We start from the raw sequence: 26,103 nt of genomic DNA, 5'->3' as shown, positions 1-26,103 counted from the left end.
GCGCCGCCCGCGCGCCCACGCGTGCGAGCGCGTCCCGCGAGCCGCGCACGGGCACCCGCGCGGCGCCGGCTGGGCGTTCACGGAGCGCGCCTCTCCCTTTGCTGCTCTAGACTGCAGTCCTCTCGGAATTACTACGGCGTCTTGGTGAGGGCGAGGATCAGGCCGAGATGAGAAGTGAGGGGCCGGAGACAAGAGGGGGCGCTGCACGCGAGGCCCCCTCACCGATCTCCCGGTTTCCTTCCGGGAGAGGGATGGCCCATCTCCTGTTATTGTCATCCATCCAATGACTCAGCACGAGGTCACCCGGAAATGTGAGTGGCAGGAGACGTAGCCAGGAGCTAACTCCAAGCACAAGGATGATTAGCTGCTAATGAGCCACCTGCGGGGCAAACCAGGGACTGTCCCATAAAAAAAAAATGGGACAGTCCCTTCAAGCACAGAAAGGCGTAATTTACCACACATTCTTAAAAACACACGAGGACGCAAACGAGAGATAAACACTTTAGACTCCGAGTCTCAAAAAGCAAGGATGAGACAACTCAGGAACAACGAAAACAGCCACACAATTCAAATATGAGCACAGGATTTGAATAGACATTTCCTTTAAAAAAAAAAAAAAAAAATTTCAGATGGACAAGAAGCTCCCAAAAAGGTGTTCCCTGTCATTAGCCATTAGGAAACGCAAATCAAAACCACAATAAGATTCCGCCTCACACCCATCAGGATGGCTACTATCAAAAAAACCCCAGAAAGTAACAAGTGGGGATGTAGAGAAATTGGAACCCTTGTATTTTGCTGGAGGAAATGTAAGACAGCGCGGCCGCTGCGGGAAACAGAATGGAGGTTCCTCGAAGAATGAAGCATAGATTGCCCTGAGATCCAGCAATTCCACCTCTACTCTCAGGGGAGCTGAAAGCAGGGCCTTGGATGGGTACACGGCCGAATTGCTCCCAACAGCCGAAAGGTACAGACAGACCAAATGTCCACTAACAGGTGAAAAGATAAACAGAATTTGTATCTGCATACAATTAAATTATTACTTGGCCTCTAAAAGGAATGAAATCCTGAGACGTGCTGTGACATGGATAAATCTTGAAAACATTGTGCTGAGTGAAATATATCAGACACGAGAGATCTATCACTGCATGACTCCGCTTTTATGAGGGGCTTAGGACAGTCCAGTTTGTAACAGAAAGTAGAATATTGGTTACCAGGGGCCGGGGGGAGGAGAGCGTGGGGAGTTAATGTTTCGTGGGTACGACAGTGTCACCTTAGGATGATGAAAAAGTCCCATAGTGAATGCTGGTGAATACGACAACGTGAATGTAATTAATGCCACTGAATTGTAGACCTAAATATGATTAAGATGGCACATTTGATGTTGCATGTGTCTTATCACAATAACTTTTTTTTAATAAAGCAAGGATAAAGAACCTTTCCTCTTGCGGGGTCTGGCTGCTAGACGGGGAGACAGCCCCGCCAGGGTGAGTGAGGAAGGGAAGGGCCGGGACCTCAGTGCCCAGCCCAGCTCTGCCACATCCGGCCCGTGGCGGCAGGCGGGCCACACAGCTGACTACTTTCTAGTGCCTGCAGGGGGCAGAAGGAGAGATGGTCCAGGTAGTAGTCTGGATGCCCTACCTCATGTTTTTGAGGGCCAAGCCCAACTTTGCTGGACAAGATGCCTTCTTTTCCTAGGATGTGGGACTTCCAGGAACCCAGAAGGTATGTGGGACGATGGATGCCCATGGCCCATCTCCAGAAATGCTCAGGTGGAGGGTGAGGCCTGGCCTTGAAGAACTATTCTGTGCACCCTCCCGTGGCTAACGGGCATGGACCTTAGCTACCTGCACAGGAAAGTGTCTCTCTCTCTGCCCCCCAGTCCAGGCCGCCTGGAGCTGCATCCGGAGTAGCAGGGGTCCCGATCACAGGTAGATGTTTACCTCTCCGTCCCCCTCACCAAGGTCCAGCCCAAGATTTAAGTGTCCCATAAGTGTGTTGCGGCGAAGGACCTCCCAGCCGCGGTGGCTGCCGCTGCTGCGGGACGTGGTCCGGGACAGGGAGGGGGTCGGGGGGCCCAGGGAGGCTCTGGCTGCAGCCCCACTTTCAAACACAGAGGGCCGCTTCTCAGAAAGGCGCTCTGGTCCGTCCTCCTTGTCTGAGGGCTTGAACGCTTCCACGTAGCGAAGCACTCGCAGGGGATTTTGATCCTGGTGGCTCTCGATTCTGAGGACAGAAAGGGGGCAAGGACTCAGTCGCGCTGGGGAGAGATGGGGGGACTCAGGAGCATGGGGCCACAAGTAGGAAACTGGGCCAGGAGGAAAGGGAGAGGAAGGGAGCAGAGGTGAAGTGAGAAGGGCCTCGAGGATCGAGGGAAGGGAAGGCAAGTGGAGAGCAGGGTGGACTGGGGTGGAGGCCAGCGAGGCCTCACGCTCAGGATCTGGAGACTAGTGGGGCTTGTGTGTGGGGGTGGGGGTGGGGGGATGTGGGTGAAGGATAAAGAGGAAACAGAGCCAATTAAGAAATAGGTGTGTCACAAAGATGAGGAGATGCAATTCAGGAAATAAATAAGAGAAGAGAAGCAGGTGCAGAGCTCAGGGTAGAGGAGGAAGGTTAGCGTCAAGGCGAGAATATCCTGGAAATGAGGGTCAGGTGGGAACAAGGCTAGAGCAGGGTGGGGGACCGTGCCCACATCCGGCATGGACACACATATGTAGCCTTCCCACATCACTGCCCTGAGGCACACACGGCCAGGCCTTAGCCACCACCATGCTTTCCACCCCGACTCCGCTCCAGCCCGGTCCTCCGGACTGGGCGACGCAGTCTCACTTTATACAGTGAGGACGTCTCCTTTGGTTCCAGTTTGGGACCTTGAAAATGGAGAGGAGGGTGATAGACGCGGAACCCGTCACCCTTGCGCCCAGGGCGGCACGTCTTCAGTTCACGCGTGTGCACTGTCACTCACCGCAGGAACCAGCGGTCCCCCAGGCCGTACTTGCGCCCACAGATCCCAGAGCGAGGCCACAGGAAGCGAGGCAGCTTCCTCTCCAGCATCACCGTGGTGGCCACGACCTGGAAGCAGCGGGGAGGCAGGGGAAGAAGTCAGAAAGAGCCATGAGGTTCAGAGAGCGCCGGAGGCCACCAACAGAGAGGACCCTAAGGCATCAGTGGGACGAGGACACCGGAGATCGGTGGAGGTGACAGCCATTCATCCACCCCTTGGCCTGTGCTACCTGCTTAACTCATCATTAGTCATAAAAGGAGAGAGAATACTTTACGAGTGTTATGAATAAAACAGCGACCCCTAAATTACTATTCGGATTCATAGAAAATGAGTCACTCTAGACTAATCTCATTTGCTTTTTCATAGAAAAGCCATAGACCAACTATCTTGATTTAAATAAAATGATTAAACAGAATCTCAATTACCTGGCAGATGAGGTAGTGCTGTTGGTATTCAGGGAATTTATAGTGAATTAAATGCCCACCCCCTAGGAGGAAACGAGTGTGTTAATGAGGCAGGCTTGGCAGGGAAAGTTCTAGTGGCAGGTCACATGTTTTGTGTTTCGCCCAGCCGTCATTAATTACTTAGATGAAACACAGAAGAAAAACTTATCAACTAGGCCTGTGACGCAAAACTGGGAGGGACATGTTATTTGCAAGGTGACAGAAACAATATAAAAATCACCTCAGCAGACTGGAATGCTGGTCGAAAACCAATAACATAAAATTTAAGGAAACGAAAGGCAAGTGTCTCCATATGCGTTTAAGGCTCAAGTATCTGTGTAAGTGCAGAGAAGTGGTGAAGGAGCTTAATAAGGGCCGACTGTGTCCTTACTAAAAGGCTTAGCTCGATTTTAGGTGCGATTTACAGTACAGTGTCCAAAGCAAGGAAAGGCATGGCCGCTCTTCATGACATGCCTGCATTCCCCTAATCATCTCGGGACTGTTCTAGTTTCAAAAGGACTGTGATCAGTTAGGTCACAAACAGAATGGTGCCGTCGGGATGGATTGGGCCCAGGAAGCTTTACTAATTGAAGGGACTACGAATCCTTTAAAAGCTCTGTATTCTTCCCTGTCTTTCTAGGCACTCGACACCTCTCGACCTTCTGTTGATTTCTTAGCTGTGCCAAGCTCCCTCCAACCCCAGGACTTTCGATCACTCTGTGCCCTTTCCCTGGACAGCTCTTCTGCTTCTTCATCTTGCAAAGGACATTTATTATTTCTCCTCATGCCATCTTTCAGACCCCCACCTTCTCTGGTGACAATGCCCACCTTTCATTTAGACAATCTCTGTCCCCACTCTCAGTCCGTCCGTTAGAGCAGACTGAACTGCACACAGTTCCGGCTAATTAGTATGTTCTCCCCCAAATTCTACCACCACCACCACCATCCAGGCCTTGGCCTTAACCTTCAGTTGAAGGATCCTGTGACTCACACTCGTTGTAATGGGCTCGCTGGGGGAAAGATGTTCTTTTCAAGGCTCCGTACCTCATGGCATTAGGAGGCACGCAGAATACAAAATGAACAGGGCCCTCGGAATGGTGCTCTGTGGTACACCTGCTCTTTCCTTTGGGAGTTTAGGGCCTCTCCGAGCTATCTCCCCAGAATTATGGGAGAGGCCACCTTAGGAGAGTCTGGACGAAAGAGAGTGGAACAGAAGAACTAACGGAATGTGTGAAGTGAAGATCTGGGCTCTGGCCGGATACGCCTAAAACTAGTTTAATTCCTTAATCTTTCCACTTATGCGGACCAACACATCCTCTCCCCGCTGTCGTTTTGTGGCTGTTGTTGTTGTTGTTGTTTTAAGTGTGTCCCTATAGCCAAGCGTCCTGACCGATACAAACCCTAACCTCCCTCCCTCTCCATCACTCTGCATTGGCTACCCCATGTTTACATCTTGACTGTCTCTCCATCAGAAAAGCATTTGCTAACTTTCCAGTCGGACTCTCCCTGCTGCGTCCTGTCCTCAGCATCTTCTGCTTCACTGTGACGCTTTTACTGCCATTGTACAGCTTTCCGTGACGTCATTTGTTTAACGTCTGTCTTCCCAACCAAACCGTGAGCTCCAAACTATGGGCACAGATATGCATCGGCGTGTTTATGCTTAATTTGTATTCCCAGCTCTTAGACATTTTCTAACACACAGCAGACTCTAAATAATTATTGTTAAATGTATGGAAAGTCTCGGGCCGGGGGGGAGGGATAAATAATGGCTGTATTCAAATATTTGACTGGTGCTCGTATGGAAGAGTATGTCCTGCATCATATGAGAAGAGAAGATGAGGGCCAAAGAATGAATTTCAGAAAGTTAGGTTTTAGCTCAATGTAACACAGACTTTTCCAATTTAAAAAAAAGTCTGAAATGTGAAGTAAGCTCTCCTCCCAACCACTGCCCAAATCCACACGATACTAAGGTCCTGATCAGCATTTAAAAAAACACTGAATGACCCTCTGACCAGTAAACGATTATACACTGGGCAGACACTCAACTAGAGGACCATTAAACACACTTCCGACTCGAAAATTTAATTTGCCTATGATAACATAGAGAAAAGATCACAGAGAAACTGGGAGTTATAGAAGCTAATGAAAGATAAGGTCCAAACTGAAAACCAGGATATATAAGAACAAGATGGTTTCTGGCTCCCATTGGGCTCAAAAATGACTCCCGGGTCTACTCTTCCCTTGTGATCAACACCTTCAGGTCCTGGGTGGTCATCCTACCCCTACCCTCCCATTTCACCCTCCTTTGGTCCCCTCCATCTATCCCAATGTACCTCCGTTGAGGTGATGGTCCCAACTGGGTTTTCCGTGACTTTTCTAAGAGTCGTCCACCATGACACACCCCGTTTTAATTGCTCTCTCCATCCCCTTCCCCTTAGTAAGATGAACACTGGCAAACTCACCTGGGCCCTCCAGAGCTCGTCCCGCTCCTGGGCCACCCGCCAGTGAGTGTCGCCCATCATGGCAATGAACAGGTTGAGCATGAGCAGCGTGGCGATGATGGCGAAGACGGTGTAGGTGATGCTGTACATGAAGGGCAGGTCCACGTTGTAGTTGGCGGGCCCGTCGATGATGGTGAGGAACAGTTCGAAGGTGCTGAACAGCGCCGTGGGGTAGTCGTAGAACTCCCCCAGCTCCCCTGGGTCCTCCGTCTGGAAGATGATAAAGAAGGCTGCCCGGCCGGGAAAAGGGCGACATGAGGAAAGACAGAGTCACCACGCTGAGGACGGGCCCGGGGGCGTCCACGCCACCTCCCTACGTTCACGCGCACTCACACAGCCGCAAGCGTGGACGTGCGAAGGCACACGCGTAAGCCACATGTTACCTGTGGGCATCCTGAGATGTCCCATGACAGGGGTCATCGCTCTGGATAATGACAACACTCAACCACTTAGCGAAAAATTATAGGTATGCGGTAGTCCCCTGCACCCCGATCAATGAGACCCCCTGGAGGCCTGAACCACCCACAGTACCGAACCCTACAGATACCATGTTTTTCCTGTACACACATATCAACGATAAAGTTTATCAGTTGAGTAAGTAAGAGATTGAAAACAATAACGAATAATAAAATGGAACAATGTAAACGATACGCTATGATAAAAGTTGCGTGAATGTGGTCTCTCTCTGTATCTCGCAAACACACTCACTTTTCATTTGAAGGAAGCCCTTTACAGCTTCGCTTTGGAATATCCGAAATGCCAGCGTCACTACTCCTGTGCTTTGGGGCCGTTTCTAAGTGACATAAGGGTGACCTGAACCCTCGCCCTGCAATACTGCCACAGTCCACCCCATTACCGAGGTGGCTGCGAGGTGACTAATCGATGGGGAGAGTCTGCGGTGTGAAGACGCCGTCCAGGGGGACCGCTCACGTCGCAGGTGGGACGCAGAGGGGCGATTTCGTCACGCTCCTCAGAACAGGGTGCGATTTACAACTTAAAAACTGTTTATCTCTGAAACTTCCCGTTTAATATTTTCAGACTGAGGTTGGCTGTGAGTAACCAAAACCATGGGAAGCAGAACCGTGGCTAAGGGCGGGGGGGGGGGGGAGCATTGTATATAAAATAAATCACCTAACTGGGTTTTATATTTTAAAAAACTAAATATTTAAAAGGCAAGTTGTTACGAGAATGCATGGAAGCTTCAATAATTTTAAAGAACTGAGCACATGAAAAGTTTAAAAGGAGAGCACTTTTTACAAAAACCTCAGTGGCCGTTAGGTCACCATCCATCACTCTGAGATGCCCTGGCTGGACCACCGTGTAGCCGGTGGACGGTCCTGGACCACTTGGAACCTCACGACAGCGCTAGCACCTTTACAAGGCTCTTGTCTGTGTGGGAAGCTGCGATGTAAGCAAGGTGATCCCCAGAAAACTAGGGTCCCGGACGAAGTACTGCTTTTTAATTTAAGAAAAAACAAGAAGAGTCACTTAGGAGCTTCTGGGTCTGGCAGAGAAGATGATATCAGCTTTAGCTCGTCGTGCAGACGTGTGCGTGCAGATGACGTAAAGCGTGTGCGAGGGACCGCCCGACCAGGCAGGCCCCACCACATACCCTTTCACAGCTCAGCTCTTGGTGCAATTTTTGGGGTCTGCTTTTTGTGGGGACCCCCATTAAACAGGGGGCGTTTAGGACAGGAATAGCCCCTTTGCACCGAGCCAAGCCTCGGTCTTTCAGAGCTGGGAGGGGGGTGTCCCCTCCCCTCGACCTGTGGCTGTTCCGTTCTGGTTGCAGATGCTGAAGACTAGCTTAGACCTGTGGTCTTCCTCTCTCCCCTCCTCTTTGCCTGTCCTAGGATCTTCCTTCTCCTCACTTGCTTCCCCTCTCCCTCCCTCTGGCTCTGTCTGCTGCCTCCTTCTGGCCCTCCACTGCGCCCTGCACCTTAAGGGGCCCCTGCTCCCCCCACTGCGCCCTGCACCTTAAGGGGCCCCTGCTTCCCCCACTGCGCCCTGCACCTTAAGGGGCCCCTGCTCTCCTCTTGGCCCCGTCTCTCTTCACGAGGCTTCTGTTCTCCTCTCTCATTCTTCAAACCCGCCAAAGGTTTTCTTTTGTGCCACCTTTTTAGAATTCTTTCCTTTTCCCTCAGCTTTGACCACACAGTAGGAGAAAAGGCACGTTGTGCGTTATCGAATGCTTTATGTTTCTTCTTCTGAAGTGTAAACATGGAAGAGCTAAGCGCTGCCCTGTCTGTGTGTGCCTGCGCCGTTTTCCGAGATCCATAACGGGCCTGTCTTCCTGTTTAATGTCCCTCTCTCTCCAAATTCCCCCCTTTTTTTTTATCTCTCTTTTGAAGATTTTGTAGAGAGATCAGTCATCATGAATATTATTGGCCCAGAAGTTCAGAACACATAGGTCTACCTTCTAGGCCACCCTGAGTGACCCTGATCTTATGGATACGAGTGTGCTTTTTGACTCACCTTCCATCAGGAAAATAAAATAAAAAGCAAAAGGGAGCGTGAATGAGAACTGAGAGCAAGGGTGAGCGTGAACTTCCTGGTGGGGGAGGTAGCGGTGCTCTTACCTGAAGCAAATCCCAGAATAACCACGGCCATCAGCCAGCAGAAACGCATTAGGTCTCCAAAAATCATCTGCGGGAGACAGAGAAGGGGACGGAGGATGGGGTCACCCTCTTCTGCCTACCTCTTAGCAGCTATTGCTAATAGGCCGGGGGGTCCCCAAACTTCACCAGGTCCACGGTGAGCATCTACCCTTTCCGGCTCCACTCCCTCCCTCCGCGTGGGAAGGTCCTATGGCTGCGGCCAGAGGGAACTGCGGGGAAGGGACTGACCTTCTGGATCATGATGGTGAAGGGGCCCAGCATCTGGAAGCCTCGGGCGAAGTACATGACGCTGCACCAGCCCAGCACCAGCGCGAGGGACATGGGCACCACCTCCCCGCTGGTGTCGGTGAGCCGCATCGCCATGGTCACCAGCACCAGGGAGGCGTAGGTGATGCTGGAGGGAGAGCGGACAGGGGGTGCTGAGAGGAGAGCGGGAAGCGGTCCAGGTCGCCTCCCACACGCCCGCGACTGGGGCGGTTCCCACGCACTCAGGCTTCGTCTTTACGTCTTTACGTCTTTACGTCTTTACGTCTAAAACGCACGTACAGTCACGCTTCCAAGCCCCCTGGAGACAGGAAGCCCTGGAGGGGAGGGTCGCCTGAGATCCAGGCCCCAGGGAGACCCGGAATAATTCTGGCTGGAAGGAAGGGACACTCACATGATGACATGAAACGGCCCCCCGAGGACGGTCTGTCCGAAATAGCGAGAGGCACCAACCCTGAAGATGTCCGGGATCTGGGAAGAGGCCAGTAAGACAGAAGACGCATGGAGACTGCAGCTCCGCCGGGGACTCAGCGGATGGACAGCCTCGCCCGGGCCCCACCCGCACTCACCTCCAGGAGCAGCATGATCGCAGCGCCGATGACGGTCACCAGCTCCCCTACCAGCCGGATTTTATCCTGCTCCGCCACGTAGGCCTCCTGGGGGATGGGGTTCAGGATGAGAAATGCTTTCTGAGCATCACATCCTTTTGGGCAAGGGGGCCGAAGCCAGTGAGGTCTACCCAAGGCGAGGAAAAACTCCCCCGGGCACTGCTGCCCCCCTCCAGTGTACATGTCATGTGGCTACCCGTGCGCCCAGACATCTGTCTGTGTACCCAAGGCTTAGCATATGCTGCTTGTGCTCTTAACTCGAGCCATCACCTAGCGAGTCACCTTTTTTATTTATCTGATATGTCATGAGCATTAATTTGTGACATATGTACTGAGGGGCCGAGACCTCATTTTAGAGCAGCACGTTAAGAAGGTCACGGCAACAGGAAGAGGTATCTATCGGTGGCTTCGAATGGCTTCGGCTATGTGGAAAGTCCGGGTTTCCCGACCTCCCTGTGTTTCCCAGCAGGCAGAACAGACTGTAAACATAACGCAGGTTCCGGTGCGTGCTCAGACGGAACCTACCAGCTTCAGCAAAACCTCGAATCAATCGCTAAACCTCCTTGAGCTTGAGGTTTCTCATCTGTCAAAAGGAAAGTCTGATGTTTACCTCCCAGGACCACTGTGAAGATCAAATTAGATGAAGTATTTGGATGTTCTGCATACACCCTAAAGCTCTATAGATGGAGGCATTGCGATTTTACTACGATTTGGCAACAGAGAAAAGGGCGGACAGGTTGCCGGGGACATGGAACGGGCTTTCGCTCTGAGGACGGGCCCGCCTCGCGCAGAGCAGCCGGTGTGGAAGGCACGGTTCCCAGGTCGAGATGGAGAGACCACCCCCTTCTGCACCTGCCGCTTCGCAGCGAAAGGCTCGCAGCATTAGCTGGATGTGCGGATCAAATCCCACAGTTATGGTTCTTAACCTCTTTGACGTGGTGAGCCCACTGGAGGATGTCGTAAAGACCCTGGACCCTCCTTCCAGAAAACTGTGTTCATATATGAGTAACTCGCACATGAAATTGTACCAATAATTTCCACACGTTCAAGTAGGCTCGAGGCTTTTGGGAACCCTGCTCTCCAAGATCGCACCTCCGAAGAGCTCTGGGGGACGCTGTGAAGCTCACAGCGTGAGCACCCGGCAGACGTTATTTCTGCCTGCCAGGGACCCCCAAGCGGAGCAGCGCTGGAGCTCGGCTGGGTTTTCAAATAGCTCTGGTGCTCCAGGCCGCTGAGAGCTTGCAAGAAATAATGATGTGCAGACCGATCAATCCCACTGACCGTGACAGGTAGAGGCTGATTAGAATGAGTGGGAACCTATCCGTCCTTCCTGCCATCGTCCTTTCCCTTGCTCTCTGCATCCAACTCATCACACTGTAGTGATGATTTTACTTGCAGTGAGCCTCCCGATGCCAAGTCCTTTTCGGCTCCCTTCACATCCCTGGGCCAGTCCACCACTGTCTCTTGCTGGCTGACCTGTAATAGCCTCCTAGCTGGTCTCCCTACATCCTCCCAGACCCTCTCAAATCTGTTCTCCGCCCTGTAAACAGAGACACTTTCCTAAAATAAAGTCTGGCCAAGGCCCCCCATTGTTTCAAATCCTTTAGAGTTTCCCATTACCTTTGGGATAAAGAGTCGAATTCTCGATATGGCCTGCAAGGCCCTGGATGACCTGGGCAGGACCTGCCTGGCCAACCTCATCTGGAGGCTTCGCCCCGGCTCCCTGGGCTCCGGCCTGTCTTCCTGCAGCTCCCAGATGTTGGTGAGGGTCTTCCCACCTTTGATGGGCATTCTTCCCGCCCAGACCCACTTTCCATCTTTAACTCTAACCCAGACGACAGCTCAGTTATCTTCCTCAGGGAAGCCTTCCCTGGCCTTCCAGAGTGCCCAGGCCCGTTCCAAGCTATCTTACTGCCCTGTTCTTTTTTTTTTTCTTATCATAGAAAAAAAAATAATGCAAAATGTAAAAATCACAGGTTGTAGTAAAATCTTTTCATTGAATTAATGTAAACCGGTCTGTAAACTCTCAAAGGGCAGAGATCGCATGATTTGGTTCGGGCCACATTGAATTTCTAACACCTAGAATAATATTTAGGCTCTAGGGGGCTCTTGATGATTGTTTGATTAATGAATGAATTAGCGAAATGCTTTTGGGAAAAGTGCAGAGGAGAAATAGAGGGGATCTTAGAGACAAAAAAAGGGTCTGATGGCAAGAGATCGAGAGATCGGCACCCTCCTGCAGTTCAGCACCTCTGGAGTCCACATAATCAAAGTGATTGGCTTACAGCTTACAGCTGGAAAGCTGGGGCTGAGTTGGCCTCTAAGACGGAAGTTAGTCGGGGGCTGAGTCGGCCTCTAAGACGGAATTTCGTCAATCTCACCTCCGGCCAAATATCAAGATCGCTCAAAAAGTTTCTTAAAAATGCCAATGCCAGGGCCTCGGCGTCAGATATCCTGATTTATTAGGTGTGACGTAGCTTAGAACTAGGATTTTTACTAGCTTCCCGTGTTTCAGTCTTGGTTAAAAACCACTGATCTCGCAGGAGGCAGGATCTGCCCAAGGCAAACAGCTACTTGGTCTCAGCATGAGGACTAATACTCAAGCCGCCTGGCTCCCAGACTTTGAACTTCCGATTCACCTGAAACCAAAGAGAGCTAGTACTACAGCGGATGTTTTTTGGCCTAAACCAAACAGACATCGCATGGAGGTAGGAAATTAACCCTAGTTAATTAACAGAGTTCTTGGGAAACTCTGGGAAAGCATATCTTTCATGGTCGAACAGTGAAGCATCTTGGAGTGAGGATGCCCACTGAGATATCTCCAAAACCTGGTAGAGATAAACTAACTCTCTCCTCGCGTACGTCTGCTCGTGTGTAGTCTGTGCCACCTCGTATCGATAGATGAGCTTTTTCTTTCATTCCAGCTGCCGCGAGCCGCTGCTCTGGGCCTCTCTCCTCCAGTCCCGTGAGGACCACGGAGTCCTGGGGGGCCAGACTGATGCACATAATTGGACAGTGAAGTATTCAATTATCCAAGAAAAAGCTCCATGGGCCGACTCATATGTCAAGACGCCGCATGGCGCGTTTTTCGTTTTCTGAAGACTTTCAAGTAATAAAAGAGTAGAAAAAATGGGAATTTCCTATTCTTTAACAAATCTGGTGCCCCGTGAAAGCAGAATCTGTCAAAGCATGGTGAGGGGTGTGGGAGCCTGAGTGAGAGGGTCGCAAACAGATCATAAACTCAGGCGGCATCACGTCGGTGGGCTTCGCTATCCAAACACCTCGCAGCCGCATTCTTAACCTTTAGTCTCCTTCCCCGATCATAAAAAAGAATATTTGAAAGTTGAGAGTCTTCTTTTGGGGCCAAAGTGGCTTTTACTTAAGTGGAAGGCAAAGGGCAAAAATGCTAAAGGGTAAAAATGCTAAAGGAAAGAAGGGGAAAAAGGATGGGTAGGCGCAATCAGCTATAATTATGCTTCGCCCAGTCCTGAGGCAAGGGGAGGGATTTTAAAATATAATTCAGACTATCTGGGTCAAAGGAACATGTCTGCACATAATTAGTCCTGCCCCACAGAGAAAGAGACACACAGGGCAGAGATTCGGAGGTGATCAACCACTCAGCGACGCCCAACTCTTGGGCCAGAACCATCTACATTCTAGATCCAGAAAACCCGTGAGTAAGTTCGAGACAAAGGAAGGCTGGGAGAGACCGCGTCCGAGGGCCAGGGGTGGTGGAAAAGCCCAGCCACTCACAATGCATTTACGCTTTCACCTTTTTCCGTTTCTGGCCACTTGGCCGTCTCCTAGATACCTGTATTTTTCCTTGTGTGGTCTCCCACATCAAGGGCAACCTTCGAGCCCAGTCTGAGATGCACGGGACGCAGCCTCCCCTGACCGCCCTGCGACCACCTCTGCCAAGGCAGCGAATCCTGCTTCGTGAGAGACGGCGGCTCCGGGCACACGAGCACCTGTCTCGACACTGAGGGGCGGTCACGGAAGCAGGAGAGATGGAGCGGCTTGACCTGCGTGGGGGTTTAGTGAGGCGCTTGGCCCTGTTCTTCCTCGGTGACCACCACCTTTGGCCTAACTTTGCTCCTCGACCAGGCAGGCAGTCCATGTCCTCTTTCTGGCCCTAGAGCTCTGCCCGAGGCTGGCCCACCCTGCACAGAGCAGAAATTTCCAGGTGCCTATCTCTTACTTGCCTGGCAAAATTCTTCATCTTTTACTTTCTGCCCATATGCCTGAACCCCCCTTTTGGCTATTTTCAGGTCACCAGGACAATAAAAAAAAAGTCCTATGAACAATACGCCAGCCCACTGTGCCTCTGCTTGGTGAACATACATGCTCGGAAGTCCTCATCAGAGGCTACTCATTCCGTTTCACGCAGAAAAGGGGCTGCTCCTCCAGCAGACCGCCACACTTCCTCCGCACCCCCACCAAGCCTTCCTCGCCGCCCAGGTCTCTGAAGGACGCTACGGGGCGGCAAGACCCAGGGATTATTTGCTCAGCTGCCGGGCAGTGCAGGCGTCCTTCTGCGGCACCTCTGACAGGTGGTCGGACAGCCGACACGCTGCCGATGTGCCCGTATTGACCGCACACAGAGGGAAGGCGAGCCAGAAGGGCCACGTCCCCAACGGACCAGAAGTGGACCTCAGGGCACAACTTCCCTTCCTTTCAAACAACAGGGTCTCCACGGACGTTCACGTTCCGAAAGGCGGGTCTTCTCTAGAAACCGAGAGGAACTTTACAAATGCGCAGCGAGCCAGTAAGCATTCTCTCCCGGTCGAGGTGAGAAGCCGCGGCTTCCTGGACGAGTACACTTTTGTACTCACTAGGCCTCCTCGCCGGCCCCCTGATCTCACGTCTGATTTCCGCCTGGGCGGGCAGGCCTTGCAGCTGTTGGAGGCCAGCGAGGGGTGTCCTGGTCTCCGGCACCATCGTTGTCTACAGTCCCTCCCGTCCCTTCCCAGGAATCACCTGCAGCAGCTTCTGCTCCAGGAGGGTGATGTCCCGGGAGTCGGTGCGATTGCCACTGCGGAACTTGAGGGGGCGGTAGACGCAGCACATGGTGAAGCAGCTCATATAGAGCAGGTACAGGGCACCCAGCAGGCAGAAGTACGGCCGCCCGTACTTCCTCCACTTGAAGCTCACCAGCTGCTTCACCGGGGTCTGCTCCAGGATCTGACGAGCCTGCCAGGGAAGGAGAGAGCAGCCCGGGGTGACCAACGTGGCGGGGCGTGCCGGGTTTCCCCGCCGGGCCCCGGGCGGGCAGGGCAGGGCGGCGATCCGGCGATCGGCACTAGCATCATTCATTCAGGGAGTCCGTCCTTTTTTTTTTTTTTTTTTTTTTAGCAGACAACTAGTCATTTCTGCGATCTGCTGGGCCTCGTGCTACTGCTGCAGAGAAACTGTTACGGAGGTGAACAGAGGCACGAGAGCCCCGGTAAGGCTCTGCGGGAAGAGCGGCGAGTGGGTCGGTGCGTGAAGGTGGAGCTGGAGGGACCGTTCCTGTGGGAGGAAGGTACGAGAAGCCATGTGCGGAAGAGGCGTGAGCGGGATAGAGGAGATCCTGCCGGGGCGGCGGCCGTCAGAATGGGCGATGTAAATAGCGGCCAGATCCTCCCACGTCATGTCACGAATGCTAATCAGGTAGGGAGTCCACATTTTTTTTTTTTTCCCCCGAGCGCAAAGGGAAGCACTTGGAGGTTCAAGCAAGGAAGGAGGCAGGTTCGCGCCGGAAGCGTCCCGGGCTGGGGAAGAGTGGTAGAGGACACAGGCGGGGTAGCAGGACGTGGCCATAGCCCGAGCCGGGCGGGCCGGTGGGAGGTGAGAGGCGCAAAAGAGAGAGGGCCGTGGTGGGCACGAGGCATCTGAGAACGTGGGAAGGGGCAAATGCGAAGCGCGGCCACAGGGCTTAGCCGCTGGCGGGGTCAGTACCTGGTCCATTGGACCCAGCGGGGCGGGGCGGGGCAGCACAGGAGGGGGAGGCGGCTCCGGCCACAAGGCCGCAAGGCAGGGGCCCAGGTCGTCCGACCGACGTGAGGGAGCAGGCGGCGGCGGGTATAAAGGGAGCTAGAAAGAAGTTTGGAGGGGCCAGGACACTAGCCGACCAAGAATGAAACCCGTACGGGAACAGAGAGCCAGCCGGAATCGGAGACCAAGGCTCTGTTCGGAGCTCTGCTTCCTACGAAATCCTGCTTGCAGCTTATCTGTTTCTAGGAATAGTGTCTGAGAAAGTTTACACAAACTGGTCACTCAACTTTTCTTCTATTCATTAGTAGTAACAGTCGTCGCAGTTTTATGGCTCTAGAAGGTTCCTAGGAAATTGCCGAGCGGCAGATAAGCAACAGAAACTATATCTTGCTACTATCTTGGCGGGTCCTGAAGCATTTTCTCTCCCCTTCCAGTCTTCCACAGACTCTCCTCCCCCTCAGACGGCTGGGTTCGTCCTGTCTGAATGACGGTCATGGTTGTCCCGCTCTGGGAAGCGCTTTTTTCTCCTCTACCTGGCGGTTGGTTCTAGCTCCCCTTTGAAGACCCAGCTCGAGCCCTTGAGTGACATCTCCTCCGGTCCATCCGAGCCAAGTTAACCTGACCTCGGTTCTGCCGCCGCTGTGCATGGCAGGAACCAGCCCCTGCGACGGGATACCTTGGACTCTACTGCAGTGCCTGGGGAAAGGGACTGGTAATTGAGGAAACCGACTGACAGAAACTGTCTTATTTATTCCTATATTCAGTTCCTCGTGTAGCATCTGGGACGCAGGTGTTCAATGTGCGGGAGGGAGGGAAGGAGGGAGGGAGGAAGGGAGGGAGGGAGGGAGGAAGGAAGGAAGGAAGGAAGGAAGGAAGGAAGGAAGGAAGGAAGTTCTAGTTGAAGCGTTCTCCACCTGACATGTGAGTATGAGAAAGGAAAGGGGAAGGCATGAAGCCGAGCAGCGGGAGGGCGCGCTGGGCTTTGCTCCCCAGGGTCCAGGCGCTCTCATCTCCATCTGGGAAACGGCGGGCGGGCGAGTGTCTGGAGCTGAGGAGCTCAGCTCACAGGCTCTTCACCGGCACACAACGGCCCCAGGTCCTCACGGCGCCCGTACCTCGCGCTTCTTGGAGGAGACCACGAGCTCGAGGAAGGGCACCGTCTCTCCCCAGGAGTCGATCTCCGTGAGGTCATAGAGGGTGGAGGTCAGCGGCCCGCAGGTCCACTGGATGTGCTTCCGCTTCTGCATCAGGTGCTGGAACATCTTCGAGAACCAGCGGCGAGAGGGAAGGTCAGCGCGTGCCACTGCTGAGCACTCCTGGGGCCTGCCCGACAGTCAGGAGCGGGCGAGCCCTCGAGGACGTGGACCCCCCCGGTCACGTTTTGGTTCTTTTCTCCCCACAAACCCTGTAACGACCTGAGAGAAGAGGACAGGCGAGGGGGGCACCCTGGGCCCCTGCGGCTGCTCTACGGGACGAGTGTCAGGTCCTTCGGAGTCAGGGATCCCGAGGCCAAGGGTTCTCGTGCTGAGTCAGGGGCGGCAGGGGAGAGGGACCACCACCCTTCTGGGGAGCTTGGGAGGGGTTATGAGGGCGCCGCGGGGCTGGGGCGTGTCGCTCACCACAACGTTGCCCTCCACTCCGGCCAGCTTGAAGGGGGTGAGGCCCTGGTGGTTGGGCACGAGGTCCAGCGACAGCGGGTGGTCCCCATGCCCGTCGTAGGACAGCAGCAGGTTGTACATCTGGCAGGCAAAGGTCCTGTTGGGCTGGAAGACCAGGATGTGCAGCACCGTGTTTCCTGGGGGAGGACATGGGTGTCACGTGGCCACTGGCCCCGGGTCCCAGGTGTTCCCGCGCCCACTGCGGGGCAGGCCCCCGCCCCGCCTCCCACCCCAGCGCCCCCGCCCCAGCGCTCACCCAGGGAGTCCTGGGCCCGGATGTCAGCCCCGTGCTCGATGAGCAGCCGCACGATCTCCTCGCTGCCCACGCAGGCGGCAAAGGACAGAGGGTGCTCCCCTGGGGGTGCAGAGGGCTCCGTGGCGTGAGTGCGGCTGGACGGGCAGCCTCCCCGGGTGCCGGCCTCCTGCTCCCCACCGCGCAGCTCTGGGCTTGGGGACACTTGTCAGCAGAACCAGAGGCGGGGCGGGTGCAGAGGGCGGCAGGCAAGTGGGCTCTGGCCTCAAGCCCCCTGAGGGCCGACCCCCCAGCGCCCGCCGGCTTCCCTGGGCCTGGAGCCCTCCTCGGCCCTCCCCGCCTTCCTCTCGCCCACAGCCCAGCTGCCCTGGCCGCAGCCCCGGCCCTCACCAAAGTAGACGTGGTTGTGGGGGCTGAGGCGGAAAGCTGTGCCTGTGGCTCTGGCGGAGACGCTGGCCCCGTGGGCGAGCAGGGCTCGCACCAGGTTCACGTTCTGGTTCAAGATGGCCACGTGCAGCGCGGTCTGACCTGGTTCGGGGACAACTCTCAGTCGTGGCTGGAGCTGACGAGCTCAGCTCACACACAGGCTCTTCACTGGCACGCGACGGTGAAGACGCACCAAAGACACACCATCCCCCTGGTTTGCAGTAGATCAGTAGATCCCTGATGATCCTTGGACAGATTTCTGCCCTTGGCTCAGCAGAGCGGCCTGGGGTTGAGGCCAAGGGTCCCTCAGGCTAGGCTGTCCATTTCATTGTCCCTACCTCTGGTCTATAGGGGGTGGGCTGTAATTGTAACCAGGCTAGTGCTGCTGTGAAAGAAATAGGGTCCTGTCCTTCAAGGAACATGGAAAGAGTTGAAGGGAAATAATAACTCACTCGAGGAAGCCAAGGGTGCTCAAAGCCAAGACCAGGAGGATCTTTGCATTCCTCCAAACTCAGAGGCCCATTTTCAGAGATGACATCAGATCCCCCTTGACCTCTTTCCACCTTGAAAGACTATGCAGGCTCCTCACCTACAAATGGCTCGCACGTGGTGGGCTCCTTGACCAGCTCGGGGGCAGCCTCCATCAGCACCGTGGCTGCTTCGAGATTGTCGTAGAGGGCCGCCACGTGCAGCGCCGTCTCCCCCAGGGCTCCTGGAGCAGAGAGAGGCAGGGGCGTCAAACACTTCCCAGGGCCCGTCTGGGAAGAGGCCCCTTCGCAGGAACCCTCGGAGTCCTGGGCCGAGGGAGCCATCTCCGTCCGGCACAGTAAACTCTGAGCCCACCTCTTTGTCGAACATCAGAGGTTTGGTCCACCAGGATTTTTTTCAGGAGACTCAAGTCATTCCCCTTGGCTGCCCAAAGCAGTGGAGACTCTCGGATCCTGGAAGAAGATGAACGTGGGTCAGGCAGAGAGGCCAAGAGCAGAGTGGTTCCGTCACCTGGCTCTTCCCGTCGGGGCTCAGCTGGGTGGGGGACTCAGCAGAGGGCTGCGGCGCCCCAGCGGGCAGGGTCTGCGCTGGGGAATGGGTGGTCCGCACGGCTCAGAGAGGAGGCCGACAGGCCTGGCTGACTCAGCCTAAGGTGACTCAATGTTTCCGGCACTGGGGAGCCGGAGCAGGTGCGGGGGATGGAATGTCTGCGGTTGACACCTCGGCCTGCTCGACCGGCTCTTTCACCAAGGGGGGATCAGAAGTTGGCTTGAGGGGAAGCTGGGCCAGGTGTCAGAGCCGCTGCTCTGATTACCCCTCCAGGCTGCTCAGATACACATCCTGCCAGGAGGCAGGGATTGCTGAGCGGGGTATGGAAGATTCCTCTATTCCTTCAGACTCGAGGGTCTACCTAAACACTCAGGTGATAACTGAGGAGGAGGCAGCCTGGGGCTTCTCTGAGATAACGCAACCCCGTGGAGAAGCCTGTCCCAGGCCCCTCTGCCGGTTAATCTTCACTTCTCCCCCGCCTGGATGAACCGAGCACAAGATGAGGCTGAAGCTGGTCCTGCTGGGTGAGCATTTGTTGGCTGCGAAGGTGACCACAGGGTCTGGTGGGTCAAAGGTCATGAGGGAGATGACAGGCTGACAAACAGACTGAGCGTGACCATAGTGTCCCCCAGGCCCAAATCCCTCTCTTCCCATGGTCCCATGAGCCACTGGAAAAGGGTTTTATTTAAAGAAGAAGCTTTTATCTCAAGGTGGAGATAAAAGCTTCTCCTCTAGGGAAGTGCTCGCGAGAGGGTCCAGCAGAGTGGGGGCCAGCCCCGCCCCATCTCACCTAGGCCCTCCTTCCAAGTGCACCCCGCTCAGGGCTGCCAGGGCTAGGCTTCCAGGGTTCACCCCTGTGCTGAGCACCCTGCACACAGCCGATAGCCTTGGGCCTCTGCAGAAGGGTCTGGAACCCAGCTATCTCTCAGAAACGGCCCTAATCCCCCTCTACAGCAGGGACAGAGGTGGGGAGGCCAAAGGTTCCCGCACAGGGCCTGGGCTGGGGGTTGATGAGCAAGCAGAGGGCCTTTCTGGGATGAGGGCTTGGAACTGCACCCACGGCCCGCTGCACAATTTGCAGGGCCCAGGGCAAAAAGAAAATGCAGAACCCCTTGTTTAAAACTTATTAAGAATTTCAAGACTATGACAGCAGTGCATTTACCAGAGTGCAGGGCTCTCCTGAACGCGGGGCCCTGGGCCGGCGAGGCCACCTGTCAGTGACAGCAGCCCTGCGAAGCCGGGGTCTGCTCAGGGCTGCCTGCCTCGCCACAACCCCCCCCCCCGCCCCCTCCCCCCGCCATGGGAGGCAGGCCCCCAGTGCTCCGAGGCAGAGGCCGGCCTCCTGGACGGGGTCCCTGTCCCGGGTGCTCTTCCAGGGTGTGGACGTCAGGGCCGGCTGCCCATGAAACGACCTGCCCCCAGGTGGACCAGCCCCACCCGACCTGAGTGTCCCAGGAGCAGACACAGGCCCATTCCGTCTCGGCATCCTCAGTTCCCAGCACAGCGCCCGCTCGCAGCAGACTCCCGCAAAGGCAGATGACAGAACTAAGGACTCTCCGGTGTCACCTGGGTCCCCCCCCCCCCCGCAGCTGGTCAGCTGCAGGCGTGACATGGAACGAGCTCTCCTGCCCCTATCCCACACTATCGACTTCCATTCATTTTAATGGTAATTCCTCCCTCTTTCTTCAACCAGCAAGTCTGAAACCCACAGGGTCCCATCCCTTCCCCACCAGTCTGCACCCGCCTGCACGCCCCCCAGCGCCACACACCCCAGCCTCTCCCATCTGGTCCCTCTGGTCCCCACCCCACTCTCCCACCAGGCAGGCAGGCGGGCATCTTGCCTACACATGTGCAGAATCCACATTCGAGGTCTCCCCGTGTGGCCCAACGCCACCCCCACACGGCTGGGCTTTTGAGAGCGCAAGGGGCGGGCCGAGGGCGAAGGGCACATGCAGGCGCCTGGCACCGAATCCTGGGGATGCACCCGAGTGGGAGGAGGGTGTGTGGGGCGGCGGCGGGTTGGGGCGGCCTACCTCTTCTGCTGCAGCATGTGGGCCTCGTCCAGACGCTGCTCCCAGTCTTCGTCTCTGAAGGGCCAGGAGGTCAGAAGTCTCTGGAGTTGGGCCCAGAGCCCTTTCGCTTTGGGCGAAGGAGCCCTCATGGCGTCCCCTGCCAGGCACTAGCGGGTTATGGGGACACAAAAGCAGCAGGTCCAGGACTCGGCGGCTACTGAGGAAGAGGCGGGTTAGTCTGGGGTTGGGAGTGGGCACGAGTGTCTCTCCCCTGTGGCTGGTGTGCTCCAGCCCGATGTGCAGTGAGCGGCTGCAGGGGGTGGGTGTGTGGTGAGTGTGTCAGGAGAGAGCAGATTTACCTGGAGGGGGTGGAGCTCTTTCCAGAGCCAACCTCTGGGGCTCAGAGCCTGCCCTAGGGCCAGGAGGGAGCAGGGGAGGGGACTTTGTTCCTGGCAGTGGGCTGGGGCTGAGACCCCCACAGGTGGGGGGTGGAGCAGAGCAATCTGGAGAGAGACCTGAAAGGTGGGTTCCACAAGCAAGGCGGGGTGGGGGGCGGGGGTCAGTGGGGCGCAGGAGAGCAGGAAGTGAAGTCCTCCCACTGGGCAGTCGGGCACAGGCCGGCTCGAATCCCAGCTCAGACCTCCCAGGTGGACGAGGAGAGCTCTCTGAGCCTCAGCGTGCTCCTCTGTGAAACGGGGCCTCTGCGCGCAGGGCCGCGTCTGTGAGCCTGGCCCTGAGCACTGAGCGCTGCTGGTTTCCCTCCCTGAGATGGGCCCAGCAGTCCCTGGGGCATCCTCGGCACCCCTCTCGCAGGAGGGTTCCGGGCCACCCCTCCTGCATGAGAAGCCCACCACCAGTGACTTGCTGGAGCCCCCGTCAGGGGAGACCCCCACCCCCGCCCCGCCCCGGGGCGCTGCATTCCTGCAGAGGCTGACGAGCAGGAACCGAGGGGGGGGCGGGGCCCGGGTCCCACGCTTGGGCACCTCTCCGGGCACCTCTCCGGGAACGAGGGTGCGGGAGGGAGGAGCGAAGCCAGGACAGCGTCAGCCCTGCTATTCGATGACATGTTATTTCTCCTCCCGATTGTTTTCAGAGAGGTAACGTAGGTAGGTAGCCGGTCATTCAACAGCCCTAAGAGGTAGGTGACAATAGGGCAGGGCTCTCATTATTTTCTCAGTCAGAGGATGGAGCCCAGACAGGGACTGTGACTGATTCCCCTTGGCTAGTGGCAAAACTGCAAGTGGCTTTAAAGTTGAAACCTTATCTCCCGATCGATCACACGCCAGACATCGCAGCTTCTTGGGAATCTGGGGCCTGGGCGAAGTGGGCGGGGCCTCCCCACTGGGGGTCTCCAGGAGCGTGGGAACGCCCCCTTCCTTCACCGTAAGAAGGAACGTTTTTTTCCTAGAGGTCAAAGGATAGACAAAATAACCTTCTGGCCCTGGGAGAGGGAGGTGCCGGCTAGGGTGGGGAAAGGGGTCACCTTGCGGGACATTTTTCTGCTTTGCTGGGGGTTGGGGCAACGTGAGGTAGTAATAGCCTCCTGAGCCTTGGGACTTCCAGTCTAAGGAGATGGAGGAGCGATAAGGTTGAGGTGGGGGTTGTAGATGAGCCGATAAGCAGAGGCCGCTAGGGAAAGGAGCTCGCAGCCCATAAAGCTAATCCTGGAGGGCGCTGGAGGAGGGGCCGCCCGGTCAGAGCCGCACGCAGCAGGCGAGCAGGGGCTCTCGCCAAGGGCAGCTCCCTGGGTCCTGGAGGAGGAAAGGGGGAGCAGCGTCGTCACCCCCTCACTCGCCCTTCTCTGCTTGCACTGCCCTCTCCAGTGGGCCTGAGCGGGGACCACGTTGTCCCACCTGCCCCGGGGGCAGACCGGAGATTTAGAAAGTGCTGATCTTCAAGGAGTTTTCTACTCTGGCTTTCGTCCCCACCGCCCTTTCACCTTGGCCGGCCAGGCTCAATGTCCCCACCCCGCCGGTCGCTCTCCCCTGTCATTCTTCTCGGCGCCTTCCGCAGGCAGGGATGCCCAAGGCCTCTCCCCCCAGGAGGCCGCCTCGGCACCCAGCGTGGCTCGGTTATGCCTCCCCGGAGCCCGGGAGCGCTGTCGGGCCCCAGAGCCCCTGGCACCCAGGCGGCCAGACCTCTCCCTCCAACGCGAGGACGAGGAGGCACACGTGACGGCCGGACTCCAGTTTAGGGGGACACGCGCTCCCACCCCACGGGCCCGCAGCCACGAAGGGGCAGGGTCTTCCAACGTTGAGCGTGGTCACCGCTGGATGGCGGAATTATTAGCTCTCTTCGTTTCTCATCCTTTTAAATACTTTTGTAATAAGAAAAGACACTTTAAGGGCTTCCTGGCTTCCTGCAGGGAGACGTCGCCTTTTGGGGCACGGGCTGTGAGGCAGGCGGGCGCAGAGGACGGTGGCCGGCACCTCCCGGTTCGGTCCACTCCGGCCTGCGCCCCAGGACGCCCCTGCCCCCAGCCGCCCTGGCTCATGCGCACAGGGCTAGCGATGGCTTCTCTCTCTGCCAGGAGCCAGGAGTCTCCTCCCCCAAAATAACCAGGAGGAGATTAGTGATTTTTTTCCACCCAAGCATCGTTCCCTGGATCTGCAGGCCAATGAGTTCAAGGTAGGGGTGAGTGGGGTCATCTGCTTACTTGGTCTTTCCTCCCCCACCCTCAAGTACGCTCCTGCGCCATTCCCCGGTCACCCTGTCCCCAGGCTCGGATCACCGGGAAGCATATGAGGCAGCAGGCTGAATGTGAGAGCGCCTCCAGGTGAGCATGCGGGTGCCTTCTGCGCGGAGGAAAGCCCACGTGCGCTTCCATTTCTGCAGCCGCCTTTCCAGAAGGGGCACATGCTTCTGCACGCGACCTGCCCCTGCACGTGGTGGTCCATTCGGGTGTGGAATGCGCGAATGCAGGGAGCGTCATGAGCTGGTGTGACAGTCCAAGTGTGTCTAGAATCTCCTCACACCCGTCCCAGCACCCCTCCTGTATTTTATGGCCTGTGTCTCTTCCTGGCTTTCAGGCCTGTCCCCCCAACCCCGCCCTACCGCACCCTTAACCATCATCTCTCTGCTCCAAGAAGCAGACGACAACGAGCCACAGCGCTTACTGCCGACAGGTGTGTGCGCACCGGGTTCGTGGGCGGGGCCACCGAGGCAGGTTTCTTGGGATGTTACGTGGGCTCCTCGCCTCTCCGCCACACTGCTGCTTCTCCGACGGTTCTACCCCCTCTCGCCAGGCAGGCAGTTTAGTGAAAGAGCCTCTAGCGATGTTTTCTCTGTATCTAAGAGCATGAGAGGACATAAGAGGCTGTTTCCGCCCATCAGTACAACAGGGCAAAGGCTAAGACGGCGGACGGTCTAGGGGCGGACGAGGAAGGAGAGGACGGGTTCTGCGTGGAGCCAGGACACCCTGCCCTCTGTATGCATCTCTGTCACATGTGCGTGCACACACACACACACACACACACACACATGCACGCACACACGGCATGCACCGTTTCCCCGCCCTCCACCCGCACCCCTCCCCACCCTCGTTTCCAATGGACCCGAGTTGCGCGCACAGCCCAGGACCCGCTGGCCCTCACTCCCACCTCCGGCCCGGGCCTCACCCTGCACAAGCCGCTGCACGGGAGGGCGGGAAGATGCGACGTTCAGAACCAGTGAGTTACTCGACGGTCCTGCTCTGCACCTCATTGTCTGTGTGATCTCGAGTGGGCGCGTCAGGTCCTTTGGGAACCTCAGTGTCCTCATCTCTACGATGGGCGTAATAACTCTATTGCTTTGAGACCTGGCGGCTACGTGGACCCAAGGACATAATAAACGTGAAAGTACTCCACAAACTCGCGAGTCGTTTGCGCTGCTTTCCACAGGCCGGCCCACTCCGGTCACCCTAGAAGGCTCTGTTGTCCCCTGCTGGCCACTCTCTACTCTCTTTCCCAGCAATGGAATTCTCTAGTGAGCTGGAATGAGGCTCAGGCCCACAGCTATGATTTCACAGAACTCGTGACATCAGAGGCGCTATGGAAGGCAAGGGGCAAACACAGTGCTGGGCAGGGGTAAGGGCCGGGACCGTGGGGGGCGGGGGGAGGCAGCGGGGAGCCTGCTGGGCGGCAGGGCGTGGGGAAGGCCACGGGCAGTGGGTGGGCAGGCCCATGACCTCCCTGGGCTCTCAGCTCTATAGGGTCGCATTCCTGGCCGCGGTCCTATTGCTGCTGTGGGCGAAGGGCGTGAAGCCTCAGGAGGGGAGCCCAGGCCCCGACGAGGGGAGCTTCGAAGTGAAAACGCTCTCTACAGGTAGGTCGAGAAGGGAGACGATGTCTGGAGACCGGAGCCCAGATCCGTTTGGAGTCAGTCCCAGATTACTAATGGGGCCAGAGCGAAACCTGAGATCGGTTCAGGTTCTGAGAGAACGCCCCGTTATGGTTGTGTGAGGGCGTCGTGTGGAAGGGTCTTGGGCAGGTGTATTCAGGCGTATACCACGGGCCAGCGGAAATGGCACGTGTGCACGCGTGTGAGACAGGCGCACTCGTCTGCGATGAGAGCCTTTGGTTTCGTCCTCCTCTAAGGTGGTCCCTCGCTCTCCAAAGGGTGCGGCTCTTTGGAGGAGGCCGGCCGAGATGGAAACGGGGCGCGCGTGCTCAAGTTGGAGCTGTGCTGCTCACAGAGCAGAAGAGAACTCCAGATGGAGCATCAGCTCTCTGGTCAAGGACAGGGACGTGGGCAATCAGGCTAAAGCCCTAACTGTCGCTAGTCTCCAGCTTGGTCCCCTTTGCGGTGCGGGCCGGGGGCGGCGGCGGTGCGGGCCGGGGGCGGCGGCGGTGCGGGCCGGGCTTGGCATTTCAGTACCTTCCCCTCTCCCGTAGCAGACCAGGAGCAAGAGCAGTACGAAGAGCATTTCATGGCCTCCTCAGTGGGTGAGGCGTGGGAGGTGGTGGACATGGCCCAGCCGGAGGACAAGACGTGGGAGAACGCAGCTGCTCGTGGCCACCTCGTTGACCTGGCCTTCTGCTTTAACCTGGCCGCCGTCGTGGCTTTTTTATGACGGACGTCGAGGCTCGGGTGGTGGCCTGGCTCCTGGACGAGGGGCTGGGTGTCTACCTCCACTTCGTGACAGCTCGCTGACCCTCTCCTCCCTGGGCTCCAGGACTCCATTCTCGAGGGAGACGTGCGCGCGGCGTCCTGCCCCGGGCCAGAGTCCCTCCCCTCCGGACGCAGCAGCAGAGGAGCCCGGCGCTGGGTTTCAGCTGTCCATCAGCACTGTCCACTGCCCCCCCATGCTCTGAGCGCCGTCTCCCCAGGC

At 56.5% G+C, this 26,103-nt stretch overlaps 2 protein-coding genes across 5 annotated transcripts; one reads left to right on the top strand and one right to left on the bottom strand.

Moving 5' to 3' along the window:
* Positions 1-1,138: 1,138 nt before the first annotated feature.
* On the bottom strand, positions 1,139-21,374 carry TRPV5 (transient receptor potential cation channel subfamily V member 5). The gene is made up of 15 exons (XM_016157199.2): positions 20,817-21,374; positions 18,589-18,686; positions 18,335-18,457; positions 17,710-17,847; positions 17,323-17,421; positions 17,028-17,203; positions 16,524-16,670; positions 14,413-14,625; positions 9,397-9,483; positions 9,222-9,298; positions 8,792-8,957; positions 8,525-8,591; positions 5,907-6,175; positions 2,963-3,069; positions 1,139-2,223 (listed from the first exon to the last, which is right to left on the bottom strand). The coding sequence occupies exons 1-15, from the start codon at positions 20,942-20,944 to the stop codon at positions 1,923-1,925; spliced, it is 2,196 nt and encodes a 731-aa protein (XP_016012685.2). The 5' UTR covers positions 20,945-21,374; the 3' UTR covers positions 1,139-1,922.
* LLCFC1 (LLLL and CFNLAS motif containing 1) lies at positions 19,001-26,020 on the top strand. Of its 4 annotated transcripts, none has more exons than XM_036230776.1 (5): positions 20,105-20,449; positions 23,478-23,571; positions 24,744-24,859; positions 24,977-25,097; positions 25,670-26,020. In XM_036230776.1, exons 3-5 carry the CDS (start codon positions 24,824-24,826, stop codon positions 25,843-25,845), a joined length of 333 nt encoding a protein of 110 aa, XP_036086669.1. In that variant the 5' UTR covers positions 20,105-20,449; positions 23,478-23,571; positions 24,744-24,823; the 3' UTR covers positions 25,846-26,020. The 4 variants fall into 4 exon arrangements, with proteins under 4 accessions (XP_036086668.1, XP_036086669.1, XP_036086667.1 ...); XM_036230774.1 differs by having other exon boundaries at positions 25,667-26,020; XM_036230775.1 differs by lacking the exons at positions 20,105-20,449; positions 23,478-23,571 and adding an exon at positions 19,001-19,307 and having other exon boundaries at positions 25,667-26,020.
* The last annotated feature ends 83 nt before the right edge of the window (positions 26,021-26,103 follow it).

The sequence above is a fragment of the Rousettus aegyptiacus genome, unplaced genomic scaffold (genome assembly GCF_014176215.1).
Source record: "Rousettus aegyptiacus isolate mRouAeg1 unplaced genomic scaffold, mRouAeg1.p scaffold_m13_p_13, whole genome shotgun sequence".
NCBI lineage: Eukaryota > Metazoa > Chordata > Mammalia > Chiroptera > Pteropodidae > Rousettus > Rousettus aegyptiacus.
Note: the sequence above shows the minus strand (reverse complement) of the source record. Positions and strands in the feature narration are given on the sequence as shown.

What these genes read in the sequence shown, in the direction of transcription:
- TRPV5 (XM_016157199.2), bottom strand. Translation starts at nt 20,944, where the DNA reads ATGAGGGCTCCTTCGCCCAAAGCGAAAGGGCTCTGGGCCCAACTCCAG. An exon ending in CTCTGATGTTCGACAAAGAG is followed by an intron (nt 18,458 to 18,588) that starts GTGGGCTCAGAG and finishes TCTCTGCTCCAG; the next exon opens with GAGCCCTGGGGGAGACGGCG. An exon ending in GGGGACCGCTGGTTCCTGCG is followed by an intron (nt 2,224 to 2,962) that starts GTGAGTGACAGT and finishes TTCTGTCCTCAG; the next exon opens with AATCGAGAGCCACCAGGATC.
- LLCFC1 (XM_036230775.1), top strand. Translation starts at nt 24,824, where the DNA reads ATGGAAGGCAAGGGGCAAACACAGTGCTGGGCAGGG. An exon ending in AAACACAGTGCTGGGCAGGG is followed by an intron (nt 24,860 to 24,976) that starts GTAAGGGCCGGG and finishes CTGGGCTCTCAG; the next exon opens with CTCTATAGGGTCGCATTCCT. An exon ending in AGTGAAAACGCTCTCTACAG is followed by an intron (nt 25,098 to 25,666) that starts GTAGGTCGAGAA and finishes CCTCTCCCGTAG; the next exon opens with CAGACCAGGAGCAAGAGCAG.